This window comes from Lampris incognitus, chromosome 14, assembly GCF_029633865.1.
Source record: "Lampris incognitus isolate fLamInc1 chromosome 14, fLamInc1.hap2, whole genome shotgun sequence".
Lineage (NCBI taxonomy): Eukaryota > Metazoa > Chordata > Actinopteri > Lampriformes > Lampridae > Lampris > Lampris incognitus.
Genome location: NC_079224.1, coordinates 10,164,274 through 10,186,528, shown reverse-complemented (window position 1 = coordinate 10,186,528; position 22,255 = coordinate 10,164,274). Strand labels below are relative to the sequence as shown.

Below are 22,255 nucleotides of genomic sequence, written 5' to 3'. Positions count from 1 at the left end.
TTCGTCCTTGTTCTTCTGTGAGAAAAGGCACTTTGATTTCAGCAATGAAACAGCTATTTTAAAAAATACTCTTGGTGAAATCCAGTCACCCGGCCAATCCTTTTAATGTCCACACTGCCGTGATACTTAAAGCATTGTAAACCCAGAACAAGTTCTGGTCATGATAATGTTGATAGTTGAATGCTCCTCCACTCTGCAGAACAACTAGCGCATATCAATGAAAGTTGAATCAGTTCATCTGGATACAACGTTTATTGACAGATGCGTTTAATCACTCATCAAGTGACCTCTTCAGTCTAAACTGACTGCAGGCATCCCCACCCTTATAAACAATACAGTTGCATAACGACTGAAACCAACATCAGTTTCATATGCACATATGGGTGTGACCATTAATTTGAGTTTCGATGGCCATGTGTACTATTCAGAGAGGATTTGGGAATGTTTGCAGTCATAGCATTGTGAGACGGTGACATATGTACTCTTGGTCAGTGTTAAGGGTGGTCTTGTTGTTAAGGGTGGGGTCGTTTTGTAATTTACTTACGGACTACCTCCACTGCATAATCAACAGGAACGCACACAAAGAGAAACTTATCATAAGAGACAATTGTTCCATCCCCCTCCATAATGGTGTCCCTCACCTTATCCACTAAATCCATGGTGTTCCGAATGTGATGTTCATTACTGCCTACCAACAAGATGCAGGAAACTTCGAGATGATATAGGTCACTGAGTTAATCATACAAACAATAGGTCGTAATGGTACATCCTGTTTATGTATCTTAGTAAAACATACAGATTAGGTGTAGCTTCCCCTAGGTATAAGCTCTGGTAAAAAAAAAATCTGCAAATAGGGGGAAGCTACACCTAGTCTAGGTTTACCTAAGATATGTAAACAGGGTGTGCCCCTTGGTGGCAGACTTTCTGATAAAAATAAAATAGTCTGTCTCGTCTCTGAACAAGTTTAATTCTAGAAAAAGCACTTAAGTTGACTCAGTCTCACCAAGGCAAGAGTGAGCCCAGAGCCCTAGTTACACATTTTTTTCATCGGGTGAGATAAACAACTTGCATATCAGGATGGAATGTGGTTTTCTGCTGACAAAGGGAGTAGCTCAATTTATCTGCAGGTACAAGCTCTTCCTTCTTTTGCTAGGGGAAGATCACATGTGTTTCTTTCATCCCTGTTCTTCTGTGAGAGAAGGCACTTATTGTCTCAGTACCAAGGTTACAGCAGATCCTGTATAAGTTTGTATTTTTCCACTACATTCCCCCCTTTGAGCATATCATGCTCACAAAATATAAAACATATTAAAATCTAAAAAAAATATAAAAAAACAATATAAAAATGCACCCAAGGTAATGCAGAATTATGGAAATGAGTATGTGGCAATAGGAAGAACAGAACATCATCGCAACACCCCTTGCGGTGACAAGTTTCAGCACGGCGAGTCATTTGGCGTAATTCACAAATTGCAAATCAAAATTACACAGAATTACAAACATCTTCATCATCGACGTGATCCAGATAAGGAGGTATCCAGTCAGGGACTGGGTACAGGTCATGATCAGATGGGTTAAAATCATCGTTATCAAACCAATCGAGGCTCCACGTGCTGTGGCCCGCATTTTGCTGCATCTCATTTGCCAGTTCATGTAGTTTCCCCGTGGCTTTAGTGAAAGAGCCCGCGGGTCTGGTGTTATTGGGAATGAAGGTATACAAATGTCGCTGAACATTGCACCAACACCGCCCTTTTCTGCCAATATCATGTCTAAGGCCAGTCCGTTTTGGTAGACCATCTGCGAGGTTGCACGCACCCGTTCCCCTAATGAGCGCAATGCATATCTCGTATAATTAACCATCGCTGTTGATTATAATAAAGATAATTGATCCAGTTGGCATTTTTATTGATCGTGCTCCCCCAGAAGATGGTGGATTCAAACCCTGCAGCCACCTGATTACGGGCACTAAATTCATTGGGAACTCCGATGCCGTCTATCCAAACCTTAGGGTCTTCTATAGATTCCCGTTTTCGGACATGACCGTGTTGTTTCGGGGTGCCGTCGTGGTCAGCTGGCGTGACGTGTATATTTACTGGGATAAGACTACTCTAGCGCATAACCCTCTCCAAGCTGTAGGTAATGCACACCGTAGGCAGTTTTCCCACCTAACCAATACATGTCAGGGACAGAGAGTCCTTGCAATAACAGTATCAAAGCCGTCGAATCGTTACATGCGCTGTGCCTTCTACTGTCTGTGGCACACCCGATCCTTGTGTCTGAATGGATGACATGCGTGACGGAACAGTTTCCTGTGAAATTATCCACGTCCCTCGGGGTGCTACCGTCCTCCGATTTAGTGTTGTGGCTGTGCCATCACTGAGACTTCCGCTGGTGTGATAAAAACATTCAAAACTCGTTATTGGCCAAATAGGGGGGTGCCCAATGTGGGACATGTCTCCCAGTAGATTCGACTGGTGGGCAATTTTGGTTGATGAAGTCCTTTTTTTTTATTTCTGATTTCTCCCAGTTTAGTGGCCAATTGCTCCCTGTTTTAATTCAAACACCCACCCTCGTACTGCATGCGTTCGCCAACTGCGTCTCTCCGGCCGGCGGTCTCGAAGGAGGCGCCTCGCCGCTTCCGTGACAAGGCGACTCCAGGCCGAACCTCTGCTTTTTGCGACACACCCAGAGACGCATTCATGTGACGAACACAAGCCGACTCCGCCCCCCTCCCGAAGACAGCGCTGCCAATTATTGCCGCTTCATCGAGTCCGGCCATAGCCGGATCTGACGAGACCGATGCTTAGACCGCTACACCACCGCAGACCCAATGAAGTCTTTCAAGTTGCCGGCACTAGTCCTTCCACTAAATCCTCTGGCCACCATAGAGCAGTGGTTCTCCACCTTTTTGGGGTCCTGGACCCCCCTGCGTATTTTTGATCTACCCTGAGGACCCCTCCACCTGATTTTGGGGGAGGGGGGTTGCAATTTGATAGAAACAGTAGAAACTGCATTTTAAATTGCATCATAGCATTTATTCACTCTTTGGGGCAAAAATAAGAGCTTTCAGTTGTAACTTAGATATAGTTAACAAAACAGAATTCTTATGCAGTAACTTTCAGATATATGTAACAAAACAGAATATGTGTTCAGTAACTTTCAGATATATGTAACAACAGAGAATATGTATTCAGTAACTTTCAGATATATGTAACAACAGAATTTTTATGCAGTAACTTTTAACAATGCAAACGGGAGCGGGATCTCTTATTAAAATACAATAAATTACACTTGTGAAACAGATGTAATTAGAGAAAAAAGTCCTGTTACCCTTTATAGTTTAGGTAGATAAAGGTCTCAGTCACATTTGAGTAAAATAATCCTATTTCTATAAATGTCATAGGATCTTTTTTTAAAGATATTTTATTTTCACGGACCCCTTGCAATTACACCACGGACCACTAGGGGTCCGCGGACCACCGGTTGAGAAACACTGCCATAGAGTATCAGGGACACGTGACATTAGATAGGCTGGACTGAGCACATGATTCAGCTGTATATGGCCATTTGAGTTTCGGATGAAGAATTTTGTGCAGCTGCCTTAGCAGCTGCATCCACCTGCACGTTTCCTACAGAGACAGAGTCTTTTCCATTAACGTGAGCATCACACTTAATAACCGCAATTGCTTTCGGTAACAGCACTGCGTCTAATAGATCTGACACTAGTTCGTGGTGGGCTATAGGTTTGCCTGATGCTGTTGGAAATTTTCTGTGTTTCCACAGAGTGCCAAAATCATGTATAACACCATGTGCATGCCTGGAATCAGTATAGGTGTTGACTGTTTTGTCATTTGCCAATTTGCAGGCCTCCATCAGAGCCTTTAACTTTGCTGCCTGTGCCAACCAATGAGATGGCAAGGATCTTGATTTCAAAATGGCATGATGTGATACTACTGCATTGCCCACTTGATTCTTTCCAATGTCAGGATTGCGGGAGGTGGATCCATCAACACATATTTCTAGATCCAGGTTTGGTATTGGTTGCTCCTTCATGTCTGACCTAGGGGAGCAAACAGAGGTTATTGCTGCCACACAATCGTGTGGTTCTCCATCTTCTGTTGTTGGGAGCAAAGAAGCTGCATTAAGCACGGTACATCGTTTAAATGTAATATTGGACATTTCTAATAAAACTGTGCTGTACCTGAGCCACCTTGCTGCTGACAAATGTGATGTCTTTTGTTCTAGTAGGATTAATGATACCGCATGAGGTACTAGGAGAGTGAGTGGTGCATATCCCACTATGTCTCTGGAGGCCAATACAGCTTATTCGGCTGCGGCCACCGATCGCAAACACCCTGGCAGACCCACTGCAACTGAATCTAATTTTGAAGAGAAATATGCCACTGGGCGTTGTCTTCCCCCATAATGCTGGAGCAGTACTTATGACATATCATTACTGCTCAATGGTGGTGGTTGAGTTGAGTTACCCCCTTCAATATGAAACACTTTGGGTGTCTAGAAAAGTGCTATATAAATGTAAGCCATTATTATTATTATATAACCTCCTTTCTCGTACACTGTCTTTGTGAATGGTTTTTCAGGGTCAGGCAATCTTGAAGTAGGTGATGTCTGCATATCTGTGAATGTTCTCATTCATCCAGGTCATGGTTATCCAAAGGAGTTGAATCAAGTGCAACTGGACTTGGTATATATCCATGAAGACGTTTCGCCTCTCATCCAAGAGGTTTCCTCAGTTCGTGCCTTTCTGACTAGACCAAGCTAGTCTGACTGGCTGGTGATGAGACTCAGAATTTATCCTCTAGGAGTCGTTGTCAGAGCTATGATGTCTGCAATTCTGTTTTCAACTCTGTAAATGCCTCTTCTGTCCATGGTATGGGGTCATGGGGCAATAAGCCTTTTCCATGGCTCATGTAGGATAATGGTGCCTCCATTTCAGCATAGTTAGGGATCCATTGCCTACAATAGGATGTCATTCCTCGAAGGTCATCATTTGTTTCTTTGTGCATGGTTTTGGTACCTTCTGAATTGCAGCCACCCTCTTAGGTGAGAGGGATTTACCTTCTGCTGTTATGACATGTCCTAAGTACTGTACTTTTTCTTGTACATACTGTACTTTTGTCAGACTGACTTTATGGCCATTTTATGTTAAAAACATCAACAGAGCTCTTGTATCTTTTTCACAAGCTTCTTTGCTGGGGGAGCATATCGTCAAGTCGTCGACATACTGTAATAGAGCTGATCCCCCTGGAAGAACTAACCCCTCCAAATTGTCCCATAGCGCAGCGTTATACACGGTTGGTGACTCCGCAAAGCCTTGTGGCATGTGGGTCCAGGTCCAACCTTTCCCTTTGAATGAGAATGCAAACCAGTACTGGCTGGCGGGAACAACTTTAACACTGAAAAAAGCGTTAGCCAAGTCAGTTACTGAAAACCAACAGGAGTTCGACGGAACCTGTGTTAGAATGGTATGTGGATGTGGGACTGTCGGAGTGCACATGCATGAATAGCTACATTCACCACTTGCAAATCTTGCACAAACCTTCATTCGGTAGGTTGTCCTTTATCACGTAATTTCTTAACTGGGAAATTGGTGTTCTCACTGGTGAATCTTAGCATGGGACACTACACCAGCTTTCACTAAAGATTCAAATGCCGGGGTGATACCATCGATAGCCTCTTTATTTAGTGGATACTGGGGTTTGCAAGGCCTGTAATCTGATTTTGGTGTACAACCAATGGTGGGGTGTTTTTTTATTTCTCCCACATCATATTTGTCTTTAGCCCACAATGTGGGAGGTATCCCTTCTAACTCTGGTGAATCTTGTGTCATTTGGGTGAATAACTGTACACATTCATAGTCTTTCCTGTTTATTTGTGTTTCCAATTGTACCATTCTTGTGACTAAACAGTTTACTGGAAAGATTCTCCTGTACACTTTTTCTTGCTCACTACACTGCAGCATTGTGTGCTTCTCCACTGCCTCCCAGTCTGTCAGAGTTTGACATCGCCACACTGAACTGCTCAGATCCTCCCATCTCATCCCTTTGTTCTTGGCCAGGGAGACATGAGGGTACGTCCCCACTTTGTATAGCGCTTTCTTTTCTGTTAGACTTACGGCTGCTGTTGCCTGTCTGTCATTCAGATATAAACATTCTAGTCTTAGATTCTCCTTTCCCTGTTCTTTCACCAATCCTATGTTCAGGCAACACATCAGGTCATGCCCCATTAAATTTAGTGGACAGTGGCTGGAGAGGAGAAATGTGTTTTTGAGACTTGAGTTTCAGTGAGAACATGTTAGGGGAACCGTGTATGATTCCACCATAGGGATTCCCCCCGCCTCAACCGTTTTAGCATATCTTTCACTAAGCTTTGGCTTTTATCTTTAATGCTTTTTTGGTTGCCCCTGCATCTATCAGCATATCTACTGTTTCTCCCACCACTGTCAATTACCATTGGTAAATCCATATAACTTTTCCCCTTTTTTCATTTCATATGTGGAAATTACATTATCACTCCGACCCTTATTTTCCAAATCATTTATAGCATTCATTACTCCAAATTGAATTGGGTTTAGGGTTTTACCATCGTGATGTGAAGGCTGATTTTTGGGCATCCAGTCTCGGTGGCCGTCAGCAAGGCTTTCTGTCTCTTTCCTCAACTCCGCCGCCACTTAGCACCCAGCTGTCAATAAGTCTATGCCTGTGGTCCTGCATAGTCATCGGGCTGTTGCCCTTCACTGTTTGGGTAGTAGCTCACCCAATGTCCTCTTTGTCTGCAACAATAGCATTGATCACCATCTATTCTTCTGGCCTCTCTTCCCCTCCCCAGACCTCTGCCATGCCCCCCTCATCCTCACCACCCCCCCGTCCCCCCAGAATTCTTCTTCTCCCCCCTCCTGCCTTTGCTTGGTGGGCAGTCAATTGCACCATCTGGACTTTGGTGCTCATCAGTCCTTTTTTCTTCTTTTTATCTCGGAGGAGTTTTTCTGCATGGACAGATTGTTGTTTTACCAAAAACAGTTGACCAGAGTCCGATGTAATGCAAGTTTTCTTCACCAGGTTGACTACTTGTGGTTTGATATCATTTATGAAGGGATCTCGCAAGTATGCTTCCCATGGTGAGATCAGGGTGTCCAGCCCCATATCATTTGGATTGTCAATGCCGCTGTGTATGGTGTACAGCTCTGCCAGTCTACACAGGTAATCTGACTGTTTCGTCATCCTTTTATTTGCACCCAGCGATCTTTTCCATGTCCATACACACTGGAAACGCAACACCGATGCACTCGCACAGATCATCAACAGCTCGTCGGTAATTGTTATTATCTTCATGATTGTAGTCTGTATTGGTGGGCCTCATGTCTCCCTCTGGGTAGCCAGCAGACACCTTTGCCCAGTTGGTGCCCATCTGCGTCATGATTAAATGATGTAACTTAGTTGTTGTTGGCTTAAATTCTCTACAGAATATCTGGAGCAGTGTTGCAAATTTTTCTCCGCTTTCCATGACTATAGGGAGATGCACTTCTGCCTCTTTGACGTCATTGAATGTCCATGGTCTGTGGACCAACTGGATTCCCCCTCCGTCACCCGCTAACGCTATCATGGGCATGGTCAGCACATCATTAAAGTCTCCCCTTGTTGTCCAGCTGGACTGAAGAGGCAGATTTTGACATGTCCATGTTGTGGGATGTTCCTGCCCTCGTGTTTGGGGATGAGGTGAAGGGGTTTGTGGAGGGGTTAGTGGGTGTTGGTGGATCCCACTTCTGACACCAGGGTGGTGGTGACAGGACAGGTGTTGGCTGGGGCGGATGTAGGTCTGGGTATATTTGTCAGGGTTATATGGTGGTTGTAAACCTTCCGCTGCTGGTGGATTGTCTTCCAAGGGTTGGTTGTTCTGAGGGCGTCGCCTTGGCAGATCAGGATCGCCTATTTTGGCACACTGAGAGACTGGATTAGTGGTCCCTGCCTGTCGCTGTCATTCCCTACGTTCAGCTTCTCTTTCCCAAGATTGTAGTGCTTCCCGATGAAATTTGAATGGGATGAATTTCTTTTCTTGGATCCTTTCAATCAATCTTGGGTTGCTCTATCTTCTTTTTCCTTTTCATCTAATGTTTCCCTTAACAGCCATATTTGATTTAAACTGAATGATCCCTTTTCTGGGGAATCCACACTCTATCCACATTTGAGCTAGGCTAACCAATATTTCACCGTAGTTCCTTTTCATAAAACTATAATTTGGAAAAGCGGGAGGCAGTGGGCTTGGGTTGGTCAATGCCTCATCTTTTGACTGTCTGGTACCCAAACAGTACTACTGCATGTAAGACGTGTAAGATTAGTCTCACACCACTAAACCTGTTTTATTTTTTCTTTCTTACAGCTTTTCATTGTTACTCTCACACTCTTGCTTGTTTTACCTTTATTCTTGTTATTCCTCACCTCATTATTCCTGACCTTTTTTTCTGTTAAGTGCTTGGTAGATTATCTAGTGGTGATCAGCCCTGATAATTGGCATCTACCTGCCCTAGTAATCTAGCAGTGATCAGCCGTGATAATCCGACCTGATAATCAGTGTCTACCTGCCCTAGTAACTTGTCAGTTATACAAAGTTGAACACAATGTAAGAATCATTTTTCTCTTATTAGGCTCTCAAAACCTTGTGCACTCGCCCTCTTTTTTTCCCTTCCAATTTTCTGTAAAAGAATGATCTTACCAGAAAGACAGATCATAGTTTACCACTTGATTTTTTGGATCACAGCAGTGAGTGAGTCCAGTCCTCAGGCATCAGGCCCCCACTTCTCTACCCTTTTTGATGGGGAGGTAGAGGCTGAAGTCCCAGACTTTAGGGTGTGCACACTCTGTTGCCTTCCACACTGAGTCTCAGAAGCCCCCTCTACACTAGTGCTCCTGCCGACAATGCCAAGTTTGTGGAGGCAAACTTTGTAATAAAAAGAAAATAGTCAGTCTTGTCTCACTGAGTAAGTTTAATTCACAGAAATAGCAATGAAGTGGACTCAATCTCGCCAAGGCAAGAGTGAGCCAAGAGCCTTAGTTACATGATTTTTTCATAGGGTGAGACAAACAACTTGCATATCAGGATGGAATGTGGTTTTCTACTGACACCAGGCAAAGGGAGTAGCTCAATTTCTCTGCAGGTGAAAGCTCTTCCTTCTTTTGCCATGGGAAGGTCACATACTAGCACATGTGTTTCTTTCATCTTTGTTCTTCTGTGAAAAAAGGCACTTATTGTCTCAGAAACCAAGGTCACAGCAGAACCTATAGGTATCCTGAATCAAATGTAACCTACTTCTGTAGATACAAATGTAACCCCTTTTTACCTGGTGTTATAATGCACACAGGAGTCACACTTATATAGTTAACAAAAAAAACAAAACAAAAAAAACACAATCCTAGGTTCTCAGCGGTCGATGGTGAGATGGATAAAATTTCTGTCTACCCCTAAATGTCACTAGGCTAGTGTTATTATTAGAATAGGTAATTAATACATGTGACTGAAAAGTATAACAAAACAAAAAAACGAAAAAAACTTGAATGGAAATATAACATTAAGTAGCGCGGTGCCTCCACTGCGGAAATACTATGCCCACAATTAAGCTAGTATATTATGTATTTCCTCAGAATTTAAGTTAGAAATATTCTAACACTGGTAATGGATACCTATTATCCTATAGTTGTGTGTACAATTTCTGATCAAGTCTGTGATGCATATAATAAAAGGTGTAATGCACCAGCGGTGTTCTATATTACTGAGTACATTGACCCAGCAATTACTCACTTAAAATGAGCAGCCAATACACCCAGGATATAATTAAATAGAATAGCATATTATTTATTAATTGATAACAGTTATAGGTAATAAAATAAACCGAAATAAAACAAAAGAAAACAAACAACTCCGTTCAGAAAAACCACAAAGTACTGTCGATATTATAAACCAAAGGCTTGCCGTTGGGGCCCGAAGGTGCACCGAGGCAACTTCAACCGCTGGCTCCTCGAACCGATGGCTTTACCTCAATTCCCGTAGCTTAGGGTGCAACCCGTGTATGCGTCCGTCAGTGCAAGTGTAGGCCACTCATACGCGCCTCCTCTTAGTCCATGAGCCTGGGAACCGTCACCCTCCAGCTGCCTGCTGGCTAGCAGTCGAAGCGAGTCCAGTGAGCGCCACCACCCAGGAGGCGATCAAGCGTGCGACAGTCCGATCCTCCTCACGAACTCAGAAGATCCCTCTGAAGGGAAACAGACGTAGCTCACCGCGGTTAGCAAACTTGTCAGGGTCCCACAGTGCTAACTTGTAGCGTCACCTAGCCCAGTGTTTCTCAACCGGGGGTCCGCGGACCCCTAGTGGTCAGTGGTGTAATTAGAAGGGGTCCGTGAAAATAAAATATCTTTAAAAAAAAGATCCTATGACATTTATAGAAATAGGGTTATTTTACTCAAATGTGACTGAGACCTTTATCTACCTAAACTATAAAGGGTAACAGGACTTTTTTCTCTAATTACATCTGTTTCACAAGTGTAATTTATTGTATTTTAATAAGAGATCTCGCTCCCGTTTGCATTGTTAAAAGTTACTGCATAAAAATTCTGTTGTTACATATATCTGAAAGTTACTGAATACATATTCTGTTTTGTTACATATATCTGAAAGTTACTGCATAAGAATTCTGTTTTGTTAACTATATCTGAAAGTTACTGAATACATATTCTGTTTTGTTACATATATCTGAAAGTTACTGAATACATATTCTGTTTTGTTACATATATCTGAAAGTTACTGCATAAGAATTCTGTTTTGTGAACTATATCTAAGTTACAACTGAAAGCTCTTTTTTTGCCCCAAAGAGTGAATAAATGCTATAGTGCAATTTAAAATGCAGTTTCTACTGTTTCTATCAAATTGCAACCCCCTCCCCCAAGATCAGGTGGAGGGGTCCTCAGGGTAGATCAACAATACGCAGGGGGTTCAGGACCCCATAAAGGTTGAGAACCACTGACCTAGCCAGTTAGCTAACAGCAGTAGCTAGCTAAATAGTGTTACTCTAATAAACTGCGAAACTCAAAGTCACGGAACAAGGAAAAAAAATACGAGGAGGGAGGATGATCTGGATGACCAACGCTGTTTTACACTTGTGGGCCTATGTACTCAAAGCTACGTTATACTTGGTCTCCACAAAAAAACAGCGGTGACGAGTCCGAGAAGTAACCTCTCTCTTGAAAGTGTCGACCCGGACTCCCAGATTCGTCCGCGATTTCGTAGCCGCAGTGCATTAAGAAATTGTGATTGGCTCTTAACAAAATTCAAATAAACACGTTAAATGATTGGCTCGTCAAAAAATTTCACCTCAACAGCAGGAATCTTTACATTACAAAGCGTCCTGGTAAATGTAGTAACTTGTAAAAAAATACAGGACATACAGGGAAAAAAATACATATATAATATGCATCAATCACATTTTACAGGTCCTTACACAAACAACAGCATTGGTTTTGTTTTTCTCTCTATCCAGACGTTGTAGAGTTATCTGATCAGCAGCATGATGAGCAGGAGAGGAGCCCCAGTCTGGCCAAGGAGGAACATCAGGAACTCTGGATCAGTCAACAGGAAGACCAACTTCCATTGCAGGAGGTAGCTGATACCTCTGAGTCCATATTTACCCCTCTTTGTGATGGAAATGATGATGGTAAAGATCAGTCTCTACCCTTGCAACTCTACACAAATTTAACCTACCTCTTTAGATGTGAATAACAGCATTTATTTTGTTTTTCCCTCTATCCAGACTTTGTACAGTTATCTGATCAGCAGCATGGTGAGCAGGAGAGGAGCCCCAGTCTAGCCAAGGAGGAACAACAGGAACTCTGGATCAGTCCACAGGAAGACCAACTTCTGTTGCAGGAGGTCGCTGATACCTCTGAGTCCATATTTACCCCTCTTTGTGATGGAAATGATGATGGTAAAGATCAGCCTCTGCCCTCACAACGCTACACAAATTTAACCTACCTCTGTAAATGTGAATAACGGCATTGATTTTGTTTTTTTCTTGATCCAGACTTTGTACAGTTATCTGATCAGCAGCATGGTGAGCAGGAGAGGAGCCCCAGTCTAGCCAAGGAGGAACAACAGGAACTCTGGATCAGTCCACAGGAAGACCAACTTCCATTGCAGGAGGTAGCTGATACCTCTGAGTCCATATTTACCCCACTTTGTGATGGAAATGATCATGGTAAAGATCCGCCTCTGCCCTCGCAACGCTACACAAATTTAACCAACTTCTGTAGATGCGAATAACAGCATTTATTTTTCTTTTCCCTCTATCCAGACTTTGTACAGTTATCTGATCAGCAGCATGGTGAGCAGGAGCGGAGCCCCAGTCTGGCCAAGGAGGAACAACAGGAACTCTGGATCAGTCCACAGGAAGACCAACTTCCATTGCAGGAGGTAGCTGATACCTCTGAGTCCATATTTACGCCTCTTTGTGATGGAAATGATGATAGTAAAGATCAGCCTCTGCCCTCACAACTCTACCAAACCCAGACAGAGGGAGACACAAAGCCCCCAGCTGTCATCTCATTTGAATTGATACAACTGGATGCCAAAGAAGACAGCTTTTTAATATCAGAACCAACAAGTGACCACCATAACTTCTCTAACTGCTGTTATGTAACTAAGAGTGAAGCTGACCATACTTGCAGTCGTGAAATTTGTGAGGAAGTGGGTTCAACTCGGAAAGCAAGGCTGAAACCTCACAAAAAGCCCTATAACAAGTGCAAGATTTGTGGGAAAGTGCTTTATAATTTGGAAATTTTTAAAATTCACATGACATTTCACACTGGGGAGAAGCCATTGAGATGCACCACATGTGGGAAAATTTTTACCCAGAAGTCAAGTTTTCAAAGGCACGTAAGGACTCATACAGGGCAGAAGTCATTCAAGTGCACCACGTGCAGAAAATTTTTTAATCACAAGTCACATTTTCAAACACACATGAGGACTCATACAGGGGAGAAGCCTTTCAGATGCACCACGTGCGGGAGAATGTTTACCCAGAAGTCAAGTTTACAAATGCATGTTAGGACTCATACAGGGGAGAAGCCATTCAGATGCACCACATGCGGGAAAATGTTTACCCAGAAGTCAAGTTTACAAATGCACGTAAGGACTCATACAGGGGAGAAGCCATTCAGATGCACCACGTGCGGGAAAATGTTTACCCGAAAGTCAGATTTACAAATACACATAAGGGCTCATACAGGGGAGAAGCCATTCCAATGCATCACGTGTGGGAAAATGTTTACCCAGAATTCAAGTTTACAAATGCATGTAAAGACTCATACAGGGGAGAAGCCATTCAGATGCACCATGTGCGAGAAAATGTTTACCCGGAAGTCAAGTTTACAAATGCATGTAAGGACTCATACAGGGGAGAAGCCATTCAGATGCACCATATGCGGGAAAATGTTTACCCAGAAGTCAAATTTTCAAACCCACATAAGGACTCATACAGGGGAGAAGCCATTCAGGTGCAGCGATTGTGGAAATGGGTTCAGCTCAAAATGGCATCTCAAACGACATGCCATGATTCACACAGGTGAGAGGCCTCACAGGTCACTGCAAAAAGAAGTTGACTGAGTATTCATCTTAACTATGTATAACAATTTTATATCGCAACATATGTCATGGGGTTAAATTGAATCAGTATAAAGGTGCAACTGCACAAACTAGATACGGTGCCCATTATGACGTTTTTGTCAATATGGTCCAAAACTACCGTGCAACAATAAGATCAATACTATTATATTGAAAGGCAGTTTTATACCAACAACCTTAGACTGTAGTCATGCCTCACAGCTCCATTTCATTGGAGACATGGTGATACAGACTTATACAGTGTGTGACACCATAGTGTCAGATTATTGATACTTTTTGATATTAAGGAGGAAGAACCGTAGTAATTAAGCAGAAAGTGCTGTCACATTGCATTATGACCATATAATCATACATGCTATGTTCAGAGGGTCCCAATACGGAATGCTACAGCAACATTTCTTAAAATTCAGGATTTTGGTAGTAGGTAGAAGTAGGCGTATTTGCTTTATGTCAGCACATCTGATTTAAAGGTAATGTGAAGGTGCGTCACCCGCGTCGTATGTGGCGACGGGTGCGCCATCTTGTTTGTAATGCGCTGTTAGGCATGTAAAAAAATGTAAACAAGAGCCTTAACAAAGCAATCTATGAGCGATCTGTTCACTGAAAACACTCAAAATAAAATGATTTTGACTCACGTAATGTGGCCTGGCTTTGTTGTCTTGTAATTCTGTATCGTCTGGATAAGGTGAACCATGAATTCAACAACAGCAACGCAATATAACAATCAGTTAATGAGCACATAAAACCTCCACAGGGGTATCAAAACCAAACATCACGGTGTGCTACAATACGGCCAACTAAAGCATCTTCATCGGGTTGGCATCATCATCGGCCTCTTCCTCTTTCGAGCTGTTACCCCCATCTCCAGCTTCTTCTGTCAGCTTGCCCTGCGTTGTCACACCGGGCATTGGCGGGTGTGTGTGCCGACAGCAATCCCAGCAGGTGTAGCATCAGAGTCGGTTGTAGAAGACGCCTCCTGCTCCGGTTGCTCTTCGATTGGCTTAGATTTTTTTAGTAAATCCAAAATTTGCGACTAAGATCCCTTATTTTCCTTTTGACATAGCTATCTGTATGCTGACTACAAAATAGAAATGACTAATGGCGATATTGGCGAATGGAACTAAAAGAGTTTGTTTTGTTTTTTCACAGAAAGTTTTTTTTTTTGATTGCGCTGCCACGCTTCGATGGTGATGGCATGAATTGCATGCATGCCCGTATCTTTTATTAAAAGTGAATTAGTCGGTCCGCGGTGGTGTAGCGGTCTAAGCGTCGGTTTTGTGTCGATGCAGTTGCCCACTGGGGACCAGGGTTCGCGCCCCGGTCTCGTCAGATCCGACTATGGCCGGACTTGATGAAGCAGCAATAATCGGCAACGCTGTCTTCGGGAGGGGGGCGGAGTCGGCTTGTGTTCGTCACATGAATGCGTCTCTGTGTGGGTCGGAAAATGCAGTGGTTCGGCCTGGATTCGCCTTGTCACGGAAGTGGTGAGGCGTCTCCTTCGAGACTGCCGGCGGGAGAGACGCAGTTGGCGAACGCAGGCAGTACGAGGGTGGGTGTCTGAACTAAAATAGGGATCGATTGGCCACGAAATTGGGAGAAAAAGGGAAAAATCAGACATAAATTTGGAAAAAAGTGAATTAGTCAATCAATCAATCAGATTTTATTTGTATAGCACTTTTCATACAAACAAATGCAACACAAAGTGCTTCATACAATAAAACAATAAAGTCGTGATCCTCATGTATGACTCATGCATTAATTCTACGCATGGTCCATGATGATGAAGACACAGACAAAATAGAAATGCATAGCATTTTGTCAATATTTTAGAGACCCCCCCCCAACATTTCCCACATCATGTTTTCAGGGGAGCCAATTATATAAACCACTTAATCTTTAAAGTATTATTTAGTAAATTAAAATCCAAGACTTCTTTAAGATAAGTGATTCCCTCCCCCCCTCCAAATGTAATCATATAGCATCTTATCCAATACTTTAGCAGCATTTGCTGGGACACTGCGCAACAATGATACATATACTTGTCTAAGAGATTCCATCTGTTTTCTATAACAGAACCTTACCATATATGGTAATATTGTGGCGGACACTAGGGGCTATGCCTCTCACCAAGCAGGGCTGTGAGCTGGGGCCGTGGTTTACGTTCCCGGGCTCTCTGGTGTAAGGTTTTTCCTGTTTCAGTTTGGTTTTGGAGCTGAGGAATAAAGTTCAAACTCGCCTTCGTCTCCTGTTTTTCCTCATCCTGCCACAATATCTCTTTAAAACGCGTGCACATTCATGAGCACTGATCGTGACGTCATAGAATTTATGGTCTATAAAAGAGCGCAGGCGAAAGACTGACGACGGATTGAACACATCACGTTCAGAATAACAGAAGTGAGAAAGGAAGTAGATATACGACAACCAAACACGAGCTTGTTTGAACCCAGAGTCCGGTCAGCAGGCAGGCAGACCACAGGTAGAAATAACCCAAGTCAGACAGGTGAGCGATGAAACGAGCAACATAATCTCATGAACAGCTCCTTCACGCCTCAGGGCGCATACGCTTCCGATGGCCTTACGGTCGCTCCATCCCAGTTCTGACACCAATGTAGCGAATTCGGGGGGCAACGCTACTACAGGAACTGCCGCGGCCGGGACGCGAACCCGTATCGCCCGCACCGCAGGAGGCATCGCTAACCGCTCAACTAAAGGGTCAGACCCGCGAGCCAGCGGCCAGCGGCCAGCGTGTCTTCTTATCCATGCACGTTACAGTATTAAATTACGTAAATGTGTTTTTGCTAACTCCTGTCTATACTAGTCCATGAGTGGGAAGGCTAACTTTAGCTTCCAGAGACGTTGTTGCGCTTTGATGCATATTGCTTTCTTGCACTGTTATATACTCTTTATCATTGGCGCCTAACTTTGTGTAAATGTGGGGGGGGGGGCAAAATCTGTCCTGGAGAAGGGGCTACGAGAAGGTACCCCCCCCCCCAAGCAACCAAGCAAGCCATTTCCTGTAATTTTACATACGTTTTATCTTCTACATCCCTCCTCTTGGTCAGATTCTCCGTCGTTTCAACATGGACTTCCACTGTTATGCTGATGACACCCATACATACATCAGCAACAAATCCCCTCACAATCCACCCCTCTCTCACATCGGCTCCTGTCTGTCTGCAAATAAAGTCTGGATGCAGCAAAACCTTCTCAAACTCAACAGTGACAAAACTGAACTCCTCTTCATTGGCTGCAAGTCCACTCTCAGCCAAATCAACAACCTTGCACTCACCATCGATGGCACTACTGTCTCCCCTTCCCGCAGGTACATAACCTTGGCGTAATCCTTGATCCCACCCTCTCCCTTGAGCCACATATTCGCCAAATTGTCAAATACTCCTTCTACCACCTTTGCAACATGGCGAAAATAAGATCCTCTTTCATATGCCCTGCTGCTGAGATACTGATCCATGCCTTCATCTCCTCCCGCCTTGATTACTGCAACTCACTCCTCTATGGCATCAGTGCTATCTCTATCAAGAGACTCCAATTGGTCCAGAACGCATCCGCCCGACTTTTAACTTTGACCAAATCCTGGCACCACATCACCCCAGTCCTAAAATACCTCCGCTGGCTGCCCATCTCCCACCGGATCAATTACAAAATCCTGGTTCTTACTTATAAAGCCCTTCACAAACTGGCTCCCCCATACCTCATCGACTTCCCCTCTCCCTACCAACCCTCTCGGTCCCTCAGATCCACCTCAGCCTCCCTTCTCTCTACCCCTAGGTTCAACCTCCGCAGCTTTGGTGACCGAGCCTTCCCCAGGGCAGCTCCCAGGCTGTGGAACTCATTCCCCAAATCATTAGAGACTCAGAATCCCTCCCACTCTTCCAATGCCGTCTCAAGACACACCTTTTCTCCATTGCCTTCTCGTGCACCCCCCCGTCCTCTCATCCACCCCTGGTCTGGGGCAGGTTGGGGACCGAGCACTCGACCTGCCCCCTCCCTCAACTCCCTCCTCAAGCACATCGGACACTGCTGCAGTCTGCCAACATTCAGGTCGTGGTCGGGACTCACCTCTTAAGACTTCATCTGTGATTTATGATGTTTTCTTTTCTTTGCTTTTTGTATCTGTCCAAGTCGGAGAGTACTGCTGGTGTCGTGTGTGGCTTCCACTTCTCCCTCTCGTAGCCCCCCTTCCCATCCACCCCAGTATGTCTGTGTTATGTTTATCTGTCGTCTTGTTTCACCCCGTCTATTGTAAAGTGAATTTGAGTATTAGAAAAGCGCTATATAAGTTTAATTTTTTTTTATTATTATTATTATAATTATCATCATTATTACGTTTTATATTTGTTGGTTTTTTGTTTTGTTTTTTTGTATACTGTTGTGGAGGATGAAAGAAAGGAGACAAGACCACTTCCCCTTTTGACCACACAGCCGTGGGGTTGTTTATTTCCTTCAATTCAAACTAAGTCAGTAGTTCATTCTGCTAAACCTCAGCCTCGTGTCTACCCACAATACCCGTTGGGACCGTCTCTGGCCCGCATAGTGAATATGTAACCTGCAAGTAGGTCACTATGCAAGCCTGCCCCAGAATTCATCATGACAAAAATCAACATGGCGGGGAACGAATAATGCGGCCAAAACGGCTCCTCTTGATGGGTGTAGGGGCAGGGGGGGCGTCCACACCAAGGGGGCTGGGCCAGTTGAACCGGCTTGTCCAAGTCCAGGTGAGCCGGCTTGAGGCGATCCACCGAAACCCACTCCTGCTTACCATCGACACCCACAACAAAGTTCTTAGCCCCCGCTGCCAGGACACGGAAGGGGCCATCGTAGGTGGGCCGCAGGGGGGTATGGTGGGCATCATGCCGGATTAAGACGTACCAGGCCGACTGCAGGTCCTTGGGGATGTAAGACTGAGGGAAGCCGTGCCGCGAAGTTGGGACTGGAGTGAAAACGCCAGCAGTGTCCTGGAACACAGCCCGTTGACGGGCAGCAGACCAGGGTGCCGCACCGTCTGGGAGAAACTGGACAGGCTGCCAGGCTATCACAGGGCCGACTCTCACACACACATTCCCACCTACTGCTGTAGCCCTTTCACACTGGCCAATAAACCCGCGAACCTCCCCCTATTTACACTGACCAAAGGTGGATTTTAGCGGGTCTTTTGGCCAGTGTGAAACTAGGGACAACTTAGTACGGCCGATTCACCTGGCCTACATGTCTTTGTGGTTAATGTCAACCGCTTTTTAACTGCAAGTAGACGATAGGAAACCAGCTACGTGCGTCATTGTGTCGCTGGAGTTCAAATGGTTTTACTTCCCCGTTGAGTTTACCTTGTCCAGGACAAACCTTCTAAGATCGTTCGTCATCGAGCGACTAACTGCAGCAGCTGAGGAGATATTAGGAGCTTTCGAGAGGACGATAGAGGAGTATGAGGACGAGAGAGAGCGACAGAGGAGACTGCTGGACATGGTGTTGAAGCCCAGGATCACGTTACACAGAATAGGTAACACCAAGTTTCCTTGTGTGTCGTGTAATACTTACAATATTATTGGAACCATAAACCATATATATCAAACGATGGTGGGTTAACTAAATGTCATTATGTGAATTATATTACTTGCTACATGTAGATAGGAATGCTTGTGTAGCCAAGGCCAGCGAGAGGAGGTAAGAAGTCTGGAACAGAGAGACCCTTGAGGCAGGCACGACACGTCAAAACAAGATGAACTCTCCCTACCCAAAAGGGGGATAGCTAACAGAGAGGGGGGTTATGCAGACAGAAGGGATGGTGTAGAGAAGTAAAACAAGTCGGGAAGAATGCTCAAGGCCGTCTGTGACGCACGAACAAGGGAGGTTTAGCATATAAAGAAGCTCACACACAAAGAAAGACAGACACATAGGGAGGATTGGCTGTTTGTGTCTCCAGATATCTATCAAAATAATAAACTGCGGAATTATCTCCAGAAACGTCTCTACTGTCTTTTCTTCACATTAACGGACTCGGATGAGGGGATAGCGAACGAATCCCCGACAGTCGTCCATTATCAAAACATTCTTGCATTGCTTCTTTCACTCTGATCTCATTGTTTATTTGCTATGGGAATCAACACAGATCTCTGTGACTGTTGTTTCCCCCTTCTTCTTTCTTCCTTCCTCTTCCTCTTCCTCCTCCTCTTCCTTCATCTTCTTCTTCCCTCTTTTTCTTCTTCGAGGTAGAGGTCGCTGTGTCGCACCTCTCTGTGCTGTAGTTTATATTCATCAACAGGCTAACGACAATAACGCCTCTGAGCTAATTTTTCAAACTGTGCAGAGACTTCAGTCACTGTCTCCATCAGGTGCGCTGTGGGTCTGGACAGTTTCGTGCTTGTTTATTAATTTGAGGGAATATTTATGTTGTACAGTCCTAGTGTGAAGCTGAAAGCTGCTAATGCGAATACAGTATAGAGAAGTTCAAGTACAGTTAACTTTCTAAATGCAAATGTACCTTACTGTATGTTTATTTTGTTATATTATTTTATTTATTTAAGAGAATATTTATTTTGATTTACTTTTAAGTAATTTCCATCCATCCATCCATTATCAGAACCGTTTATCCTGCTCTCAGGGTCGCGGGGATGCTGGAGCCTATCACAGCAGCCAATGGGCGGCAGGCGGGAGACACCCTGGACAGGCCGCCAGGTCATCACAGGAATTTTAAGTAATTTCTACTTTTTTATCAGTAGGTTGCAGCCATTTGTAGCAGTATTGACAGACCAAACTCTAGATTGCTTGATAAACCACTGTTTAAGAAAAAAAAGAGGCCGTTTTATGTTTGCTCCCCCCCATCCGTAGTCCTGACAGTATCAGGACTACGGTTGGGTTAACTGACAATAAGAAGAGTGACACCAGAAGGGTACACTTCAGATCAAGTTCTGACACAAGAATTTAACAGGTTTTCCTCCAGATTTGACGTGCATGATTTTAGCAATGAAACAGCTATTTAAAAAAATGCTCTTATTGAAAGCCAGTCACCTGACCACTCGTTTTAATGTCCACACTTCCATGATACTTTAAAGCATTGTAAAACCGGAACAAGTTCTGGCCCTGATGATATTGGTAGTCGAATGCTCATCCACTCTGCAGAACAACTAATCCATATCAAAGAAAGTTGAATCAGTTCATCTGGATACAATGTTTATCAAGAGATACATTTCATCACTCATCTTCGTGACCTCTTCAGTCTAAACTGACTGCAGGTATCCCCACCCTTATAAACAATACAGTGGCATAACGACCATATTTACATATGGGCGTGACCGTTAATTAGAGTTTCAATGGCCATGTGTACTCTTCAGAGAGGATTTGGGAATGTTTGCAATCACAGCATTGTAAGATGGTCACAGATGTACTCTTGGTCAGTTTTAAGGCTGGTCCTATTGCTAAGGGTGGGGTCGTTTTGTAATTTCATGTGGACTACCTCCACTGCATAATCAACAGGAATGCACATAAAGAGAAACTTATAAGAGACTAGCGTTTCATCCCTCGCCATAATGACGTCCCTCACCTTATCCACAAAATCCAGTGTTCTGAATGTGATGTTCATGGCTGCCTACCAACAAGTTAAGAATAGATGCAAGAAATTTAGAGATGTTATAGGTCACAGAGTTAATCATAAATGAGTCAATCATGAATAGGCCGTGATGGTACATCCTGTATATCTATTTCAGGTAAACCATACAGATTAGGTGTAGCTTCCCCTGGGTATAATTTGTGGTGAAATTTCTGTAAATAGGGGGAAGCTACACCTAGTGTAGGTATACCTAAGACATGTAAACAGCATGTGCCTTGTGGTGGCAAACCTTCTGATAAAAAGAAAATAGCCAGTCTTGTCTCTGAATAAGTTTAATTCTCAGAAAAATCACTTAAGTCGACTCAGTCTCGCCAAGGCCGGAGTGAGCCCAGAGCAGACGCGGGTTCAGGAGACACAGGCTTCTGCAGGCAGACGCGGGTTCAGGAGACACAGGCTTCTGCAGACCGACGTGAAGCCTCTCCAAGAGTCGACCGGGAATGTCTGCAAAACACCCAGTCAAATAGTCCCCAGCACAGGTGCACACCATCACAGACCAATCAAGGAGACTGGGCGCAGGTGAACCAAAGCACCAAGCAGGAGATGGGAAAGCCCAGATCACAGACCATGACAGGTGCACCTAAACACAGGGCAACAACTATGCAGGTGCCACTCATACTGGCTGATTGCTGGCCGATAGGGAAATGTCATCTGTTGGATGCTGATCCTCTGGCCAGTGATTGTGTCAAATACAGCCCCCCTCCCCCCACACACACATACTTCTAGTCATATGGACGGATTGAGTGACAGGCCTGAGCCTGGGCCGAGACTGTGTGGGAAGTGTTGAGATAAACTAGACAAGAGCCCCAACACAGATCTGATGCTGCACTGGCTAAACCTCGAAACAGGTAGGCTTAATATTTCTCAAGTGTCCCTGATATTATTGCTCATTATCATTCACTAGTTGCATACGGAACGTTGCAAAATATGTAATACTGGTACTGATCACCAATTTAC

At 44.1% G+C, this 22,255-nt stretch overlaps 1 protein-coding gene across 1 annotated transcript in view; it reads left to right on the top strand.

The window, feature by feature from the left end:
* The window catches only part of LOC130124306 (uncharacterized), a 36,897-nt gene extending 22,589 nt beyond the window's left edge, over positions 1-14,308 (top strand). Inside the window, exons 7-10 of the mRNA XM_056293767.1 lie at positions 11,546-11,719; positions 11,816-11,989; positions 12,086-12,259; positions 12,356-14,308. Coding sequence (XP_056149742.1) covers positions 11,546-11,719; positions 11,816-11,989; positions 12,086-12,259; positions 12,356-13,665 — 1,832 coding nt within the window. The 3' untranslated portion in view covers positions 13,666-14,308. The remainder of the gene's footprint in view (positions 1-11,545; positions 11,720-11,815; positions 11,990-12,085; positions 12,260-12,355) is intronic.
* Positions 14,309-22,255: the final 7,947 nt, after the last annotated feature.